The sequence below is a fragment of the Melanotaenia boesemani genome, chromosome 6 (genome assembly GCF_017639745.1).
Source record: "Melanotaenia boesemani isolate fMelBoe1 chromosome 6, fMelBoe1.pri, whole genome shotgun sequence".
NCBI classification, from domain to species: domain Eukaryota; kingdom Metazoa; phylum Chordata; class Actinopteri; order Atheriniformes; family Melanotaeniidae; genus Melanotaenia; species Melanotaenia boesemani.
In genome coordinates this window covers 21,898,674-21,920,135 of record NC_055687.1, presented here as the reverse complement: position 1 = coordinate 21,920,135, position 21,462 = coordinate 21,898,674, and the positions used below count along the sequence as shown (strand labels likewise).

At 37.8% G+C, this 21,462-nt stretch overlaps 1 protein-coding gene and 1 long non-coding RNA gene across 4 annotated transcripts; both read left to right on the top strand.

Annotated features, from left to right (window-relative positions):
* The first annotated feature begins 5,430 nt into the window (after positions 1–5,430).
* On the top strand, positions 5,431–12,696 carry LOC121642486. Its single transcript, XR_006010899.1, has 3 exons — positions 5,431–5,502; positions 12,379–12,448; positions 12,606–12,696. It is a non-coding gene; the product is annotated as an uncharacterized LOC121642486 (long non-coding RNA).
* Positions 12,697–12,928: 232 nt separating this feature from the next.
* LOC121642481 (B-cell receptor CD22-like) lies at positions 12,929–21,069 on the top strand. Of its 3 annotated transcripts, none has more exons than XM_041989244.1 (8): positions 12,929–12,965; positions 14,052–14,342; positions 18,361–18,612; positions 18,721–18,990; positions 19,084–19,168; positions 20,391–20,477; positions 20,577–20,640; positions 20,719–21,069. In XM_041989244.1, exons 1-8 carry the CDS (start codon positions 12,959–12,961, stop codon positions 20,752–20,754), a joined length of 1,092 nt encoding a protein of 363 aa, XP_041845178.1. In that variant the 5' UTR covers positions 12,929–12,958; the 3' UTR covers positions 20,755–21,069. The 3 variants fall into 3 exon arrangements, with proteins under 3 accessions (XP_041845178.1, XP_041845177.1, XP_041845179.1); XM_041989243.1 differs by having other exon boundaries at positions 20,388–20,477; XM_041989245.1 differs by lacking the exons at positions 12,929–12,965; positions 14,052–14,342 and adding an exon at positions 16,082–16,226 and having other exon boundaries at positions 20,388–20,477.
* The last annotated feature ends 393 nt before the right edge of the window (positions 21,070–21,462 follow it).

The window sequence follows — 21,462 nt, the reverse complement described above, 5'->3', positions numbered from 1 at the left end:
ATTAAGTTGCCTTTTTGAAAAGGTCTCGTAACATTTGCAGCTCTAAAGGAGTTTTATTTAGCTGGCTGAGGGAACAGGTTTAGCAGCAGTTTTCTCTTTAAACAGTAACAGATAAAATATTTCTTCATATGTATTTATAAAATCAAATATTTATGAGAAAGAAGGATGAAATGTTCAGAATTTACTAACTAAAAGGTAAATAGTCAGCAGGATGAATTTAAAGCTGTGAAGCTGCTTCCTTCTAAACACAGAAGGAACAATATGTGATGAATATCAGCATCACGTGAACAGACAGAAAGCAGGATTAGAATCTCACAGCTTCTAGATGGTGATGAGAAATGTTCACAATATGCACAATAACTTCCATCCATGCACCTTCAGTGCTTCATTATCCAGATTTCTGGCCTATAATTTCTCTTACCTTTCATCATTAGCTTGACTGTTTAGCTTCACCTCTGCACCTGCAACTTCTGCTACCAGGAGTTAAGGGGTTAACATCCCGTTTTCGGATGTAGCGTCAGATCTGAACTGTAAACATGTGTGGTATCCACAGTAAGTCCAGAATCTCAGCTAACAGCTCAGCAAAATCATTTCTATCACCAGCAAACACAGTTAAGACAACAATAATTAAAAGACCAAGTACACAAAGTCTGAAAAATATGTAAACACAGATGATGTCTCCCCATGAACACGAACAAACGACTCCTCTACTGAAAGCTTACATCTCACAGATTCCACAGCTGGAAGTTTAATTTCGCTAAGACCAAGATTCACCGAACCAGAGGCAGAAGAAGACCCGATTTATGCTTTATGTTTGTAAAAGTCAGAAAGCATGTCTTAACGTCGGTTCTTCTTCTTCTTTCTTAAGTTCCAGACAGAAAAGTCTCTTCATTTTAATAAACCCGCTCTCTCCTGATTACATCAGACTGCAGCAGGGAAGGACACATGGACGCCATGTTTCTGTGGTCCAAGCTAGTGGCCAGCAAAAAAAAAAAAAACAATAAAATAAAACCCTTAATGCGCGATTTAAAAAAATTAACGCAGTTAATTAATCGTTACATTAACGTGCCCAGTCCTAGTAAAAAGTATGAACGAGGTCTTGTAATAAAGCCGTTTCTTAGCACAACCGCTGCCTTCCTTTCTTGTGTTTCACCCCGTTAACAAGTGTAGAGAGGAGCATAGGGAGTTAACCCCGAAACGAATGCTACTTCGGCCCTGGAGAAGACGGATCTTCCCTGTGTCTTCCAACCCCATTTTTAGCTTGTCATCGTCTCGTTATCGTCTTGAAAAAAAAATTCACAACGAAATAAAATCGTCATCATTGACGAAAACATCACTGGTTGCAAAGAATGGTAATTCCTTCATTTCAAACTATTTATGGAAAGAAAACCATACAACAGTGGTTGTTGGTCTGATGATGACACTGTAAACAGAAAACTGCGTCCCAAGGAAAACTAAATAATTATTATTCATATTTAAATATTTAAATGCCAAAACACACAGAAACAGTCCTCTGAGAGCTATAGCCATGAGGAAGTCAGCCATTTTGATTCAAAGACAAAGAGTCCAGTGTCTGCTTCACTGCTGCTGAGTGAAGCTGCCTCCTGACCTCAGTTTGGAGGCAGGCGCAGGAAAGATGAACTATTTCTGTTGGAATTTTCACAGATAGTGGAGGCAACAGCAAAGTTAATTGTTTAACACCTGTGTTTTTAATTAGGAAGGATATCGGCCAATATAAAAAACAAAAATCTGATTATTTATTTTCCTATAACACCCAGCTCTAGGGTTAGAGGTAGTGGGTGGGGGATGAGAAGGGTTAATTGGTGGGCATTGTGGTCTCCAGGGTGTTTAACCAGAAGGCATAGGGACAGGCTTTTTTTAAAAAACAAATTAATCATCTAGTTAGAGAACTGTTGTAGAAAAATTACCAAGAGTCTGGAATGAGTATAAGTATATAAGGTTTATTTACAGGAGAAGTATTGAATAAAGAATTACTTGCAAGTAATGAGAGTGGTCGTCCCGACTCGCATGGAGTCGGGAGAGACTCTGATGATTCATCAGAGAGAAACAGTTTTATTCAGCTGGTCCCCAGCTGAAGGTCAAACAGCAAAATAATAAATGAGGAATAGAAGACTGAGTGGTGCCACTTTCTTCCAGTTTTCAGACAAAGCCCACATACCACAACAAGCTGATATCCCAAACAACTATTGCTATCTAGCAGGTGCGAAAACCAGTCTCAACTCTGCCATATCAGAGCTCTGGGACGAAAGTGGTCAGTATGACCTCACACACGCATACACAATGAAAACTGTAACTTCAGTATTCTGTACAGTGAGAACACACAATATGAAAATGTAAAAGTGAATGGATTAACAATATTAAATTAATAAAGAAAACTGAATATACATGTGATTATTATGAGTATATAGTGTCACGGATCAGCAAACTGGACCACAAATAAAGTTGGAACTGAGGAATAGGTGAAAACAGTGTTTATTGAGGTGATGAGAATTTCTCTGGGGAAATCAGGTCTGGTCTTTGCAGTCAGCTTAGCCTGCAGGTAGGAGAGCTCAGATGAGAATCCAGCCAGAACAAACAGGAATGTGCAAGAGATATTGTTCACGTACCAGCGGAGGGGATGGAAACCAGCAGGATGGTTTTCAGAGACCGTGACGTCGTGATAGTAGCTCCGCCGGGGCTGTGGGAACTGCAGAACCAGAAAGACAATTAGTTTGTTCTGATAGTTACAGAAGTGGACAATCCAGGCTGAATAAGGTCTCCAGGAATCCTCCAGAGTTTTCCGATGGCCAGGGGCAAGATCCGTAATCCGAAATCCAAATCCTGAGGGCAGTCCAAGGGTCAGAGTACCGGCAGAATGAATCACAGGCAGAGTCAACAGACAGGGGGCAGGCAGAATCGGGTTTTCCAGGTCGAAACACAGGTCAAGGATCAGAGACAGAGTGGCAGGGTTTACCAGACAGGGAGCAGGCTGAGTCGGGATATCCAGGTCCAAAAACGGGTCACAGGTAGGGATGTTATGCTCGAGCCGATCTGCTCGATCATGTGTCGAGAATGTGACACGGGAGTGTTGCAAGCATTGTCTTGAGCAGGATTCAGCATGCCAAAAGTCACGTGATAGACCAAACGAGGCCTCGTTACGTCATCAGCGCGTATCAAGCACCAAGCAGGATCTTTGAAGGGACCGGGCTTGTCAATCTCTCAGATTCCAAACGCTGAGGAGATCGCGGGCTTTTGAGAGGAGATTCTGTAGCGAATGTGCGACATTGCATTTTGAAAACAAATTTAGGAAAAGCATCACATCAGCATGAGCTTATATTGAATCACATTTAGCTTTTAGAGATTTGGGGAAACAAACGTCTGCGCAAGACGTCGTTGCCATGGTAACTGCTGAAGAAGCTCGGAGTATGAGAGAAGGATGGAGCAGGCGGTGCCTTCAGCATCACAGGTAAGCTTAATTCCCCTTTCTTTATATAGATGTTTTTTAAATAGACATGAAAAGAGCAGACTTTAAAGTTAATCATAAACTTCAACCAGAAGCATCAGAGGAAACATCTCAGTCTGCAGCTGCAGAGGAAAAACCACCACCTGCAGGACCTTAGACACCAAGCTGGTTTCTGATCACCATCAGCAGAGAATTTAATGATTTTAAACTTGGTTAATTACAATTTTGTTCTTGTGTTTCTTTCAGATGCAACCTCTCCAAAGCTGGAGAGGTAATGTGCCAGAAGAGGAGCAGACTGAAGCCTGACAGAAAATACGTTTTTAAATAAAAATCTATGACACATCACAATGTTGCCAAAGTTTTTTTTCTCATAATACATTTCAAGATTCAAAGTGTTTATTGTCATTTGCACAGTAAGGAAACAAGTTTCCCTGAACAATGAAAATCTTACTTTGCCGTCCAACCTGAATGCCATAAAACAAAAAAAAAAAAAAAAAAAAAACTAGATAGAAGATAAACAAAAAAACTGAGTAAATAATCTATGTACATAAATGTGCAGTGTGCCACATTTAACAACGATCAGCTATGCAAAAAAAAAAAACAACTCATGAGGTAGACGATAACACGCATTTGCAATATCTATTATAAATAATAAGACACATAAAACAGTTAACACTTTTATTACAACTGTATAAAATAACTAACACAGTCTCTACCCTCGTAGCACAAACACTCCTTCCCACTGAGTAACTACTATCATTACAGATTGGTTTACTTAAGTTACACCACAATTCGGTTACCTAAACAAATGTTACCTAATACCCCTCCTTGTTATTTATATGAACAACAGAAAATAAATATTCACTCGGATGGTAGATTACGTATCGTTTATTGAACACGTATTCCAAGTTGAGACAGGGATGACAGATGTGAGGTGTCAACGCCATCCTTCTGATACATCAGACTCACACAGCCATTTTCAAGCATTTGGGTCAAAGTTGGCTCGGTGATTCATGAGGCCTCGGTTTCACCATCCCTAGTCACAGGTCAGAGATCAGGTTGGCAAGCAGGAGACAAAGGCTGGAAGCGTACAAGGAAAAACCAAGACGATCTGGCCGAGAAGAGTTGTCACAGACTGGTATATAAGGAGCCCAGACCAGGTGGAGCGCATCAGCAATCAGCAGAGTTAGAGGGAGAATGCATTCAGGGACGGCTGGGAAAACTCAGTGCCGACCACGCACTGTGACATATATGAGTGATTACCATATGCAGCAAAATTTCTTTCACAACATTACGTAGTAGAATAAATACTTAAACATTATAAAGTAGTACATGTGCTTTCAGAAGTTTAAACAAGATTGAATTAACTCACCTGTGAAGGTTCTGTTGTATTTTAGGTTAATTCTGACATCATACAAAAGCAGAATATGCCCAACTTTTTGTGAGTAGTTTATATATACAAAACAAAACAAAGCAATATAGTCCTGATGTATTTTTTAATCTATATATAATATTAATTTTGTATAAATTATGTGTTCCATATTTTTGTAAAGTGTCAGTTAAAAGCTAGCATAACTTACTGAGGGTGTACTCCACTTTCCTCTTCATTATCCTTTCTTTGACCTTTCTGTAGATGGCACTGCTGGTTGGAGGTGACCAGAGATCTTTTAGAATACAGGACAGCCATGTAGTCTAAAAAATAAACACAGACATTGCAGATGTTGAAAAAACATCCTGAACTGACCACAGTGTGACAGATTGGTTGATATCAGGTAGAAAATATTTAATCAGTGTTCAGATCACAGGAAAGCTCTAAAAAAATAGTCCACTTTCAGTTGTATTTAATTTTACATAAGGTTTTTGATGTTTTTTAAAAGAATAGCATTAATTTTTCAGTGTTGTGTGTTTATACACTGATATATACAATTTTCCACATGACAATGATCTGTTTATTTCTATTTCTATCTAGGGCCCAAGTTGGGGACCTCTGATCTAGAGAATGCTGTGGATGCAGGCGTGGCTCAGGACACAGAGGTGAGGTAAGTCTAACAGTGTTTGGAATATGAAATATATAGGCTTCAGCAGGGGTTTCTGTAGGGACAATACACACATTAGGTAACACAAACATGGCAAAATTCCCAAAATATACTAAACCAGATATACCACGTGTTGTAAGTTGAACAATCTGGCATCGAATGAAGGAAGGATTGCGGTAGATATACTGCTGGTGTGATGAGTTGATGAATAACAGCTGTGCTTTAGGAACCTGTTGGGACAGCCACGCCCACACGCACACACGCACACCCACACACACGCACACACACACACACACACACACAAAACACAGCACATGGAGGGAAAAAAGGGAAAAAACAGAAGGGCAGAAACTCATGACAACGCATGCTTAGTGTTGGCATGGTACTTTAAACTTGAGCAGCTTCGGTGAAAGTGAAACTCTTTGCCAATCATGCTAATCACTTTTTATTTATTAGTTGTTCCATCAATATTCTTTTTATACATAGATCCATACATCTATCATCTTTTAGATAAGCCAGGTTTAAGATAAGCCCAACTTTACTCATTATCAGTGTAGCATTTAGTGTCATTAAACATTAAAGATGTTTAATAAAATTATTAATTTTAATAATTTCATAAAATGATGTTATTAATTTCCTCGTAGGCACCACCACACAGGTAGCTTTATCCGAATCTAATGGCTGTATGGACACCATTAGAGTACTAAATTAATTAATTTAATAAATTAATTAATTCAAGCTAGTCAGATCAATCAGTTATCAATCAGTCAGTCTCAGGATGCCACTAACGTGAATTCTTACGTCGAAGGGACCCATAACATGGTTCAAAGGAGGAGTTCATAATAACCAGACCAGTTTAGGATAAATATGAAATATTTATTACTAAACTAATCATGCGTAAATGAAAGGGAAATATTTACAAAGGACTTCGCATGGGAAAATGAATTAAACATTGTAAAATGCAGAATATGGAGTTCAAACTGGAATCTTATTTCAAAGTGTCAGAATGAATGAAATGTATGCAAGAAATCAACAAAGTTAATTAACCTGCGGTGTTAATTAAACTAAGGTTCAGGACTGAAAAAAGATGTAGAACTGCTAGGTCACTGTCAGACAACCAACCATTCTGGGAGCAGATAGGCAGAGAATTGATCCGAGCAGGACTCGTCCGGTTCTGTTTGGCTCGAGCCAACTTAAGACCGTGGTAGTGACTCTCCTGGGCAAGTGAGGAAGTTGGCGCAGGTGGTATGGATCCCGGGGCGACTTCCAGAAGGCCAGAAGATTCTTCACGTGGTGGTCCGAAGGTTTGGATCAGGCAGCTGTGCGGATGCGGACTCTCCCGCGGCTTGGCTGGTGGTATCGATGATGGACAGTGAATGACTTGCGGTGATATGGCAAAAGATGAAAAATGTCCAGCTTTAAGTCAGTCCAAAAAGAAACTCTGTAGCACTGGTTCTGAAGCTTTGGTCAGCCTGCGCTAACCTGTTATCTAAAGTAAAGATCAAAATTTAGGATCGACAATTAAAAGTCCAAAAGATTAAAACACAACTACAGAAAGGCAAAGTATTAGCTGGAAAAAGGAATGAACTAAACGGAGTTAATCAATCCAAAAAGGAACAAAATTGTCAATCATGCATCTTGAATGCAAGCACAAACTTTATTATCTGTAGTGATGTTCTTCACATCACTGCAAACTTAATTCTCCGGCAGCATCTCTCTCTCTTTCTCTCTTGCGTTCAGACGAAGTGTCCTAACTCTGGAAAACAGCCATGTCTGGAGGGGAGTTGAAGAGAACTTGGAGAGAGCCTCCAAGAGCAGACAACTTGAAGTCAACTTGAAGCAGCGAGGACCAAAAGAGGAAGAGCTCAACCTAAAATCTTTGTTCTGAGTTCAAAAAGTGTTAGTTTGAAGACCCCTCCCCATGAAAGGATGTGGGACCATCTTGACCAATAACAGTCTTGTGGGAATTAAACATTTTGTGAATATATCTATATATCCAAGTTATTAAAGCCTTAAATGAGACATCATTAAAACCCTCAGTGAATCATTGCAAAGACGATAATAATAAGAAAAAGGTTATATCTCACACAAACACAGTAATAAAGTTTCAGGTCACCAATTAATCAAGCTTGTTAATTAAACCTTGTACAAAATGATAATTATTATATGCATGGGCATGGTATCAAGAATAAACACATATGTATATATGTATCTATTTAAATGAACATTTTAGACTAGTAAAGTATAATCTTTTACTCTTCATGCAGACAAAGTCTTTGCCTTCTCTGTGCTGGGATACAGAGAAACATTAAGACACTTTATTACCCTCTGGAATGTTAAGATAAACGTTCCTCGGTGCATCCAGGTGTTTTGTTTCCAGTTAAGACTGCCTGGAAAAGGAGGTTTTCATTTATCAGTGAAAGAAAAACACCAGTTAATAAAGAGACAGTTTCAAAAGTGGACATTTTGGATGAAGAGTTGCATCTGGGGTTCTTTGGTTGTTATGTTGCAGAAGATTAAAGTTCAGAAATTTCCCAGATCTCGTAAATAACAAACAACCATTCACATAAACACTCACTCCTACGGAGAATTTAGAATAACCAGTTAACCTAACATGCATGTCTTTGGACGGTGGGAGGAAGCCTTAGAACCCGGAAGGAACCCACGCATACGTGGAGAGAACATGCAAACTCCACACAGAAAAGCCACCACCACCAGGTTTAAACCTCCCCCAGCCGAGGCTTGAACCGGCAACATTTGGGGTGCATGGAATAGCATCATGTTAAATGGTAAATGGTCTGTATTTATAGCGTTTTTATGTATCTTGAATGATAACCAAAGCGCTTTACATTATACATCACATTCAGCCATTCACATACACATTCACACACTGATGTGATGAAGCTGCCATGCAAAGCACTAACCACAACCCATTATCCATCCATCCATCCATTATCTTGACCTCTTATTCCATTATGGGTCGCGGGTGAGCTGGAGCCTATCCCAGCATTTTAACAGGTGAGAGGCAGGGTACACCCTGGACAGGTCACCAGTCTGTCGCAGGGCCAATAGAGATAGACAAACAACCATTCACACACACACTCTCTCCTAGGGAGAATTTAGAATAACCAATTAACCTATCATGCATGTCTTTGGACGGTGGGAGGAAGCCGGAGAACTCGGGGAGAACCCACGCATACACGGGGAGAACATGCAAACTCCACACAGAAAGGTTCAAACCCCCCCCCCCCCGCCAAGATTTGAACCGGTGACCTTCTTGCTGTGAGGCTGCAGTGCTAACTACCACCACCGGGCAGCCCCTAACCACGACCCATCAGGAGCAATTTGGGGTTCAGTGTCCTGTTCAGGGACACCTCGACATGAGCTCAACAGGCCAATGATCAAACTGGCAACCCTCAGGCTACAAGAGGCTACATTTGGAGGAAAACTGGTGGCCTCTGCTTTTCAGGTGATGAAAGTGAGACACTCTAAAGCTTCAAAGAAATTTGGGAGTTGGATGCAGAAAAAAATTCTCCTAATTATTCAGGCAAAAAAGAAACACATCAGGCAGAGTAAAACTATAGTATTCTAACATTTAATCAGTGGTTTTCCACTGTCAACTCACTGATTGAGAGATGAGTTAAAATTAAATGGAAATATGACGATTGGTGTTTGACACAATTATGCTTGGTGATTAGACTCTTGGTGCATGATTTTCATGAATCTGTGACATGTCTGAAGGAAGGGAGTGGGATATCCTTACTTTGTCCTATACTAAACATAACCACTATTGTCTGAACTGGACGGTTACAGGCAGTCATAGTTAGCATTTTCGTTTGAAGTCACTGGAAAATCACACAGTTTGTGTGTTCAAACATTAACACACCAGTGGGTCTTCATTCTCTCACATTTTCACACATTCTGCAGCTAACCTTTAAACATGTTTTCTTAATAGCATATAATGAAGTTCTTTTTTAAAAAATCTAAAAATGTTCTACTTTCTGTTCTGTTCTTTTTCTTCTTCTTCTTTATCTAGGGCACAGTTGCACGAACAACAGACTTTTGCTGCTTTCTTATACTGCCCACAGTGATAAAGCTGATGCTTATATAGTCAAACTAGCATGTTTAAATAAATCAGTCTTCTTCAACTTGATTGAAAAGTTTACTTAGCCAAGTGGACTGATCTGCAGATTCTACAAAAAAGTGAGGCAAGGTGTGTAAATAAACATTTGTCACATGGAAGCATTTATTAAATTCTTCTCAGTAGTAATGATAGTAATAGATGCACAAGCAGAAAGATGAGAGCCTGTTAATCACCAACGAGGAAATCAAGCCAAAATCAAGGCAACTTGGAGAGAAATTAGACAACTGTCAGAACTCCAGAAGGGTACAACAACAAAAGGGGTACCAAAGAGGTACAGCCATGCCTGAGGCTCTGGAAACTGCCAAACAAAAGACTCCAAGCACTGTCTGCACGACTGAGATACACAAGAGAAACAGAGGCCAGGAAAAAAAAACGGCTGTTCTCCCAGCTAAACTTTACTCCCATTGGTAGGGTAATACCATACATGCTAACCCAACAAGGCTGGAGACTGAACAATACTGGAAAAAAACATATGGGTGAAGGAGGCCTCACATAACAGTGAAGCACAGTGGTTAAGAGAACTAAGAGTGGACCACAGCTCCCACTCTGAACAAAGTCCAGTAACCATCACGGTGGCAGACATCCAACAAAGACTCTCTGGTGTAAAGAACTGGAAAGCACCTGACCCAAACATGAGTCACACCTAGTGTTTAAAGACATTAACTTCACTCCATGAGCTGCTCAGGGATTGGACCCACCCTGAATGGCTGACCAAGAGATGGACAATCCTAATAGTGAAGGATCCCCAGAAGAGAACAGTCTCATCCAACAATAGGCTGTCTGTCCTGTCTCTCCACAACATTGAAGCTCCTGTCAGACATCATCAGCTAAGATAAGTGGGCACATGGATCGATACATGACAGAGACACAGAAAGGCATGGGTAAAGGTACCAGAGGGGCAAAACACCAGCTGCTGGTTGAGAGAACTGTCGCTCGGGACTGCAAAACCAGACAAACCTGCCTGGACTGATTACCAGAAAGCTTATGACTCAATGCCACATACAGTATATGGATGCTGGAATGCCTGATGCTGTACATGATGCTCTGTCCCCGCTGCTGTTCCACATAGGCATCATCAATCTCTGGGGGGAGTTGATGTTAACTCCCCTCTCTGACCTTTTGTCCTGGCTCCCCCTTACCTGGTAACAAATGAATAAAGATATTCATGACCATTGACAAAGATGTAAAGTAACTGCAGTTTTCGCAAAATGTTTATACTCTAAGATGTCTCTCATTGACATTTTTGTATTGCAATCAGCAATGTTGGTGACATAAACTTTGGTATGAGAAATCAAATCAACAGAACAGAAAAAACTGACCTCTTAAACTGCCTTCTATTGAATTAAAAATGTGACCAACATTGTGTATATGAGCAGCTGTCTTGGTTCTACAAAATATAATCTGTGTATGATTAAAAAATCAGTAAGATCCAGATGTTAAAGAATTAATTTGTCTTGGATTATTTATTATGTATTTTTCTTTTCCAAGGTTTTGTCAAATTTCTTTTTCTGGTTATTATGATTTTTCTTTTCACTATACAATTTTTGAGAAGGTTTTGTGTGGACTAATTAAGGTTTTGTGTGAAATTTATTGAGGATGACTCAATAAATGCCCTCATTACATGGATACTGTATATTTTTCTGTTTTTTTGCACTGTCACTGGGTGAAAAAATCCTTTTTGTTTCTTTTGTGTTTTTCTTATGCGCCACTAACTTTAAGCTATATAAAACATAAAGGGCTATTTTCATATAACCACAAAGACCATTGTGCTCTTCAGAAATTAGTAGAATTGACAGCACTGATTTCAAGTTTTTTATTATTAAAATGCTATTTTAATTGTGCTTTGTTGTATGAACTGTTGAAATGTTTAGGGTAGATTGATTTAGCATAATTAAGTGGAGCTTCCCATTTTGTTATAAGCCTGCTTGTCTTAAAATTGGGCTCGTTATGTTTTCCAGTACATCGTTATATAACATAACACAACACAATATAAAATGGTATTGATTGTAAATGGTATTATTTTTGTGTTCAAATAGTCCATCTATTTATATCTATCTATCTAGATATAGATATGTGTGTGTGTGTGTGTGTGTGTGTGTCAAAAATAGCGCGTTAATGGCGGTAACTAATTTATGTAACTAAATGTGTTAATATTTTGAATTCAATTAACACATACATAGCCCCATACATCCATCATTCCTCTGTTATGGCTGTTATTTTTAGGTCTAGATTTTATGAAATATCAAACTGATTATTACAACTAAAGTGATCATCTAATGTAAAAAAGTTAAGAAAGCTTGTAAAACAAACAGCCAATGATGTATTTTATCAGCAGGTGTTTACTTTGGGTGATGCTGACTTTTATCACTGCTGCACAAACACACACTTCAATGATAAAAGGAAAAATGTCTTTTTAGACAGGTCATCAGTTTTATCAGTTTCTTCAGCAATGTTGGCTGTTTAACTTCAGTCGTCACATTTGGTGGTGGTTTTCTGACAGGGCATCTGATGTTTATCCAAGGGAGGGTCAGTTAACAGTAAATATTTGTAGCATTGGCTCTTTCTGTTGATGTTCTATTGATCAGACACCCTCAACCAGACACACACTGAATAGAAAGCCAGATTTGTGCATGTATCAGAGTGGCTGCAGAATATATTAAAAGCAGGAACGAAAACTTCCCAAATCCTCTGTCACGAGATATATGACAGCATGCTCCTTTTTTGTCACTCTGCAGCCTGGACTCTAAGAAGAGAAGATGCGTGCTTTTGAATGGCCTTTGTTTTTCACCTGCATTTGCTTCAAAGGTATGGTGCAGTCAGTGTAAATTAAATTGTAATCTTTACAAGATATGACGGTAGACATTTTCCTTTTTCTGAGGTTTATTATCTGTTCATTTTTTGTCTTTTCGCAAGCAGGTCTCTTCCGGTGTCCTTGTCTTAATGTTTCTCAATTTCATTACAGTTATTGAAACTAAAGCCTCATCTTGGACAGCTCAGATGGCATCTTCAGTCAAAGGTCTTCCAGGGTCATGCGTGGTGATCCCCTGCTCATAGAATTACCCAGATACAAAAAATACAATCAGTGAATATATAGGAATTTGGAAGGATCAGGAAGGAAACTTCATTTTTCACTCAACAGAGGCTCAGATCCATCAGCGCTATCAGAGCCGGGTGAAACTGGTGGGAGATCCCCGTCAGAAGAACTGTTCTTTGAAGATTGAGCCTCTTAAAGCTGATGACACTGGGCCTTTTTATTTCAGGATTGAAATTAAAGGCTACGACAGCTATTCTTTCAAGGATAAAGTGTCCATTTCAATGATCCGTGAGTAGAACATCTCCCACTAACAAGAATTAAAAGAACACATAAAAGCACTGTAAGTCACTGGTAAGAACCTTAGTAGCTCTGATGTTCATCTGTGTTTATTTCTGTTTTTTCGTAAAGATCTCTTGTGAAAATTTAGGTTATGAGTATAAAATATCACAAGTGAAATTTTTAACTGGTTATGGTTACTTTCTACTGTAGTAATACTTTGTTCCTCATTTATGCTTTTTTGTTAACTGAGTTGACTGAATGTTGTCTTTGCATATTTAAATGATGTTAACAGGAAATGCCTCTCAGTTTGAATATTCTTAAAAATGGCTATGTAGATTCTCTATCATTCATGTAATGGTAAACCTAAATAAACACCTAAATAAAAGGCAACTGGATGCCTTCTGTGGTTCTTGAAGATGTTTCAAACCTCAAAAAGGCTGATTCAGTTCTGTCTGACTGGTGGGGAGTTTCAGGCACATAAGCTGTTGCTGGGACATTTACTCTTTGAGAGTAGGTAAAGTATCACTGACCCAATCACCCAGTTGTGGGCCACTTAGGTCATTGTCGCCGGTCATCTATCCAACAAACATATTTTTATTACAACACTCAACATGTCAAAGGCGACTGATTGAAGGGTTGGTCATCAGTGTGTTCTGTTCCTTCAACAACTGTGATGACTTAAATGTCCCAGTTTTTTTTTTTAGTCTGAAACTTATAAACCTGAAAGGTGAAACATCTTGAAAAACTAAGTAAAGACATCCAGCTACCATCAAGCACACAGGATTAATAGAAGCTGAATGACTAAAATTTTACAAAAACAAAATTAGGAATCTTTAAACTACGGTACTAGCTTTGCATTTAGTTTAGTTAGTGATCTAAAACAATGGCACAAATGAGCATGAGATATCAAATGTGTTCTTATCAGTAACTAATAGTTCTTTAAATGTATTTCTCATATTCTTTTTTTTACAAATGTGAATCCATGGTTGCATACAATATTATCATCTTCTGGTGCAAAGTGCTCTCCCTCATATGTGTTGCAAGTAGACTCTTTCTCATTCTGACTGCTTATTGTGATCTCTCTTGTGGACACAGATAAGCCAAACCCCATCAGTTTTTCTGTGAAAGAGGAGCTAAAGGTGGGTCAAAGTGTGTCTGCTTCCTGCTCTGTCCTTCACTCCTGCCCTGCCTCTCCTCCTCTTTTCAACTGGAGTCACACCGGAGAGCTGCATTTCCAGTCACAGCAGGTTGGTGATGGCCAGTGGAACAACACATCGACTCTGACATTTCGCCCGACCCACACTGACAACAACAAGCCTTTACAATGTAACGTGACATACAACGGAGGATATAAGGAGCATGAGTCCAAGACCCTTAAAGTAAAGTGTAAGTGTTTGTCAATGATGTTAAAAATTTGTGCTTCACAGAGTCTCAGTATTGAGATTAATCAATTGTCATAAATTCATCTATCAAAATCAGAGCTACAATACAACACGTTAAACCAAGGAAGCATAAACAAGGACAAAGAAAGCAAAATGTAAGCCTGAACCACACTGAGGCAAAAAACAAACAAACAAACAAACACAAAAAAAAAAAAAACGAGGCAACATATAGAGTATATGCTGATTTTAGTTCTTTTAATTTACCCACAAACCAATATTTAAATACAGCAAAACCATGGCAGCTTCTTGAGCTAGGCTCATTCACAGTCACAGGATTAAATGTCATCATGTTTCCATCTGCATCACTCTGGGAAACAGCTTTATGTTATTTGTATGTTGTCTGTCAACTCAGTTTGGGATGAAGGCAGCCACTCCCTGACAATTACTTAAATATACAGAAACAACTGACAAAGCCCGTTCCCTGAACTAATGTGAAGAGAAGCCACCCTCTCTTTAAGCAGGGAAAACAAAAGTTTGTTGTTGAGCCTACCCTGCCTGCTACCTGTTACCCAGGGCAACTATGGAGCAGAATAAAGTCCATTCCCCTTTCAAGAGATTAGTTCCAGACCCTTTGCAATGTGTGGAGGTGAGCACAACTATATCTAACTGGAATCTCTCTCCCTACTGCACAAGTCTTGAATCTTTCTTCTCCAAGTAATTGTCCCCCTGCCCTAGGGGACAGACATTTGTGTGTGTGTGTTTGTGTGTGTGTGTGTGTGTGTGTGTGTGTGTGTGTGTGTGTGTGTGTGTGTGTGTGTGTGTGTGTGTGTGTGTGTGTGGTTGTTGACAGTATAGACTACTTGCACATGAATTAGTACATTAGACTCTAAAGAGTTGTTCCATGCACTGCTACTAGCTGGCCAGCCAATGTAAGCGCAAGACAGTATGGCTACCAGACAGACAACCATGCTGAGTACTTTGAGAATATCTTACATCAATTAACATCTAAGGATTCATATCATTGTTTAAAAGAAGTTAAAAGAAAAAAAAGTACAGCATTGATTTTATATTGGAAGGAAATTGTAATGAATTATCTGTCCACTGAAACATGCATCATACATTGCTGGCTATAGATCAACTAAAATTCACACTGTTAGTCAGATTTTTATTATTCGTTGTATTTGTTGCTTTTGTTCTTGAAAATGCATCAACAGCAGTAGTTATTTCAGCATTAACTGATTAAGATTATCAGACTGTCATTTTTTTGTTATAAAAATATTTTGTGTAGATTAAATCTATCTATCCTTGTGTACATCAAACTTTCCACTACAAAAAGTGACAATTCATTGAAGTAGGGATACATAATAAGAATGATATTTTATTTTGATTAAAGACTGAAAAATACCCTGCAATCTTGTTTAAGTGAACCATATTGATCTTTTTTTCTCTTTGAAAGAGGATCAAATGTTAGCATGTCAAAATATGTTTAAAAAAAACTGATAGTCTCCTTGTCAATCAATCAACCAGTCTTTATTTATAGAGCACTTTTCATACATAAATGCAGCCCAAAGTACTTTCCATGGTTGTGTACCTCCTACAGAAACTATAACATTAATAATAAATGTTTTTTATGCAGATGCCCCTGTCAATTTGAAGGTTGACTATAAGTCAGATATAAAGGAAGGAGAAACTGTAAATCTGACCTGCACTGGTGATGCTAACCCTCCTGTCAAGAGCTATGAGTGGCATAATGAAAACAATGGGAAGCACTGTCAGGGAAATCTCTGCATACTGCCAAATGTCTCCCGACACACAGGACCCATGTATTGTATTGCCATCAATGAAGAGGGACAAACCAAATCAAGCCCTGTGCAGCTTAATGTGTTATGTAAGTAAACAGACATAATGGAAAAAATAGCTTGTGAACATCTGTAGTGAAACTACATCACTTTCAACGACTAGATGAATGATTACTTGCAGTTTCTATTTACTATTTCTTGAAGTTTAACTCCCCTATTGCAGCCCCCTCAGTGGGAATCATTAAATTTGACAAAAAATAAAAAATTCTGAAGGTCAAGCTGAAGTTCTGCACACAGCCACTGTGAGTGCACACTTCATTTTCAGTTCAACTCCATCCAAGCTTTTTAAAACCTTTAAACAATTAAGCAGTTTGGTTACAGAATTACCTTTTCATTAAAGGTGTGTTGCAGTTTGTAAAGCACTTAGGGCAGCATGACCTGTTGGAAATGAGCTATATAAATAAACCTGACCTGACCTAAAGGGGCATAAATCTGTATGTCATCTGCAAACATTATCAAGAAACATTTAGACCCCGGAAGCATAATGTAGAGGGTTAACAGTGGCGGACCTAAATGTATCCTTGAAGGACCCAAGACTTTGGAGCCATGCCAGTATCTACAGCTCCACTTCACACTCTTGATTTACTCCACTGCAATCATGTTTTATTTCAATTGCTACAAGATGATATTGATCCCTAACAGGTCTTGCTAAATGCAAAAGATACATGTCTGAAAACCTTCCTCTCTTGGGTATTTTGGATTTTTGACCATTTTGCTAAGAAGGAGTTCTTTAAATTCCTTGACACTAGGTATAGAAAAACTGTTGTTCTTCTTTGGAAAATAATCTGAAAGGTATTTTATACTTACTTATTTGTTTATTTATTTATTTTAAAGAAAATTGCACTAAATATATGCAGTGTTTTAGTTAATAGGCAGGTATTGGTGCAACAAAAATTAAGCATTTTTAATTTTGAAAATGATGAAATTCATTATGGATAAAGATTTTTTAGAAATGTTTTTAATGATTACTGTATCCTTAGGGAACAAATTCTTTGTGTATTTTGAGTAAATTTGAGCCAGTATCAGATATCAGAAATTATCAATTGATAAGGCTTTTAATAAATATTAGTAATTCTTAAAATTAACTTTAAAATTCTAAACTGAGTGGTAGCATTTTGTTATGAGAATGAAAGTAAGGGTAATATCAAAGTTTAATTAAACAGTGAAATTTTAGGGTGAGAAAAACATTTCACATGAACTGACCTTTAACTTTTAAGTCCATTACCCTTTCAAGAGATTAGTTCCAGACCCTTTGCAATGTGTGGAGGTGAGCACAACTATATCTAACTGGAATCTCTCCCCCTACTGCACAAGTCTTGAATCTTTCTTCTCTAAGTAATTGTCCCCCTGCCCTAGGGGACAGCTACTTAAAAGTATTTCTTTCTATTTTCTTTTTATTAATATTATTATTATTATTATTATTATTATTATTATTATTATTTGTGGTTGTTGACAGTATAGACTACTTGCACATGAATTAGTACATTAGACTCTAAATAGTTGTTCCATACACTGCTACTAGCTGGCCAGCCAGTGTAAGCGCAAGACAGTATGGCTACCAGACAGACAACCATGCTGAGTACTTTGAGAATATCTTACATCAATTAATATCTAAGGATTCATATCATTGTTTAAAAAAAAAGTTAAAAGAAAAAAAAGTACAGCATTGATTTTACATTGGAAGGAAATTGTGATGAATTATCTGTCCACTGAAACAGGCATCATACATTGCTGGCTATAGATCAACTAAAATTCACACTGTTAGTCAGATTTTTATTATTCGTTGTATTTGTTGCTTTTGTTCTTGAAAATGCATCAACAGCAGTAGTTATTTCAGCATTAACTGATTAAGGTTATCAGACTGTCATTTTTTTGTTGAAAAAATATTTTGTGTAGATTAAATCTATCTATCCTTGTGTACATCAAACTTTCCACCACAAAAAGTGACAATTCATGGAAGTAGGGAGTCATAATAAGAATGATATTTTATTTTGATTAAAGACTGAAAAATACCCTGCAAGTCTTGTTTAAGTAAACCATATTCATCTTTTTTCTTTCTTTTAAAGATGATCAAATGTTAGCATGTCAAAATATGTTAAAAAAAAACTGATAGTCTCCTTGCGAAAAAACCATAACATTAATAAATGTTTTTTTTTTGTGCAGATGCCCCTGTCAATGTGAAGATTGAGTACAAGTCAGATATAAAGGAAGGAGAAACTGTAAATCTGACCTGCACTGGTGATGCTAACCCTCCTGTCAACAGCTATGAGTGGCATAATGAAAACAATGGGAAGCACTGTCAGGGAAATCTCTGCATACTGCCAAATGTCTCCCGACACACAGGACCCATGTATTGTATTGCCATCAATGAAGAGGGACAAGCCAAATCAAGCCCTGTGCAGCTTAATGTGTTATGTAAGTAAACAGACATAATGACAAAGACATTGGCATTAATAATAATTATAAATAAATAAATGGCTAGCTCAATGCAGCCTTCTGGAATAACTGTCCTTGTCCTTGCAGATGTCCCTGAGATTAAAACTGAGTCTTTGTGCTCCTTAGAGCACAAAGACTCTACACTCATAAAATGTGAGTGTATTGTGGACTCCAAGCCTTCAAGTGAGGTCCGTTTTTTACTTGCTGACAAAGTTCTGCTGGGTGCCAAAGAAGAGAAAAATGGTTATTTTACCATCAGTGTCCCGGTGGCAGAATTGCAGTCCTCTACGTTTGTGCAGTGTGTGGCCAACAACACTCAAGGCAGAGCCAATCTCACCCTACGTTTACCTACTGACGGTATGAACAAAAATTAAAGAACGCAAAACAGAGGCACCTCTAAAATCTACATAGAGACACAATGAAAGCATCGTGTGATTTCTGTTTGAACAGGAATGATGCTGATTATTTTCATCTCCACTGGAGCAGGCATGATTGTAGTGATACTTTTGGTAGCAGTGGGGATTGTTATAAAATGGTAAGTGAAAAATACATCTGTCAACTGGGGGTAAGGAAAAAGTAATTGTCTCTTTTTAGTGACATTAAAGAACAGTCAAACCTTAATACAAAAGAATGATTTAAAAAAAAAACAAATTGCTTGTAAATGCAAAATATCATAATAAGCATATATGTGCATTTAAGTCATGAATACAGAGAAGAACAGTATGGGGGTGTCGAGATGGGGACTCGAGTCTAGGACTTGAACTCGAGTTGTATTTATCACATTTCCAGTGACTTGAAACTCAACTTGGACTCGCACTCAAAAGACTTTAGTGTTAACTGGGATTCTTGATTTAAGACTCATGAACAATCTTATATTATTAATTTTCTTCCCTCATGATTTCCTCCCTGTATGATCTTCTGTCTGCTGTCACTTCCCCAGACTTAACACTGACGTAACGTTACACAGATGCATAATCAATCAATCAATCAATCAATCAATCAATCAATCAATCAATCAATCAATCAATCAATATTTGTATTGCACGTTCATGCAGGACTGCAGCAAAATGTTCTTCACATAATAAAAAAACTACTTTTCTTTGCATCTTAAAAACACCAGTGGTCACAACCGAAGTTTATCACAGAAACAAATCAAATCACAAACAAACCTAAACTTTTTCTCTTGCACACACACACACACACACACACACAGATTAAATGGACAGACTGGTTCCACAACAACGACCTTAAAACACACTTGGAGAGGTTAGTGTATGTAAAGTGCAAGCTTCATTTTAGTGTGAAGTGACACCTGCAATGGCAAGATATCACAGTTAGCATCTTTTTTAGCAACAAGCTTAGTGCCACAGCTGTGTAAATGTTATCTTGTTACTGCCTTTGTACTACAATAATCTTCAGAATAATGTGTTCAGAAGAAGAATGAGACATTTACTGAACGCATTTTTGAATTCATGAAGTCACATGAACTGACCTTTAACTTTGATATATTGTAGGTATATCATATATTTTGTACAACTGTACAAATGTTGTTGTATGACATAAAGCTGAAGGTATTCTTTTATGAATTTCTAAACTTTAAAGATAATGTTAGATCATCTACAGGGCCCACATCATACTAAGAGAATAGTGGAGCTCAATGCTAGCTTCTATGCTTAACCATGATGAACAGTTTGCATTACCAGGGTTTTTGTGAAAAGTTCAGTCTTGATCGGTATTCACATTTATCCTGCCAGCAGGAGGAAGTCAGCAGATACGCAAGAACTAAATAGCACCAAGATGACAGAAAGAGCTCTGGAGCTTCCTCGCTATGAAACAACAACTAGGTTTGAGAGAATCACCTCACTTTGGAATAAACAAAACTTTCTTCATGGCTGAAAATGATTGGAGATAAATTATGTTTTCTGTCTGCCTTTTGTTCTCAGGAAAGAGATGTCTGATGATGATCCTTGTTCTGGAATTTACGCCAATGTTGATCCCTATGACAACGTAAGGATAATTTTTTTTCCTCTGGCTTTGGATGCAAACATTAAAGAAGACAGTGAGTTCATCTTGTTTTCTCTGCAGGGTGATTGGGATGATGCTATATACGGCAATGTGTAGGACGTGGAAGACCATCTGCAGTCCCTCTGTGGGTTTTCTGTGTTTGTAAGGGCAGTTTTAATGAATCCTTGTATTTTCAAATATATCAGTAAAACATTTTTTCTTATCCTGTAAATGACATTTGCTTCATCTTATAAAATGTTGTTCATGCCCAATTCTATCTTTATTGTACACATTTGTTTGTAGCTGTTATTCTTTTGAACAGTATTCAATGGAAAAATGACCATTATACTATTACAATCTTTAATCTGGATATATGTTTGTCATTGTTTGTTATATAGTATCGCCAAGTTACAACAAATAATACAAAACTTGCACTGCCTTTTGAATTTTCTTTTTTTTAAGATTGTGTTATCATCAAGACAATTTTTTTAATACTTCAAAACTTTTAGAGTAAAACTTTAAAACTATATCTAAATATTAATATATATGTATTTATGAATAAAGTCTTAGATTTCCTGTAGGAGCCATATGTTGGGTTATTTATTTCCCACTTGAAGTATGTGTGCACTTAAGCAGTGACACCACCGGTGGTTGTGAGTGGCACTGTGGGTGTGTTGAGGTTATTAATGAGTGTGCTCACCTGTGTTAGTTTGGTGCCTGGAGCATGGAGACAGGGTGAGCTTGAGCTGAAACTTTCTATTAACCATCATTGTATAATATTAACATCACTTAAATGCATTATTTTCATACAACCTTATGCATCCT

Coding starts and splice junctions, on each gene's coding strand:
- LOC121642481 (XM_041989243.1), top strand. Junction 14,343..18,360: donor CAAGACCCTTAAAGTAAAGT/GTAAGTGTTTGT, acceptor TTTTTTGTGCAG/ATGCCCCTGTCAATGTGAAG. Junction 18,991..19,083: donor CCTACGTTTACCTACTGACG/GTATGAACAAAA, acceptor CTGTTTGAACAG/GAATGATGCTGATTATTTTC.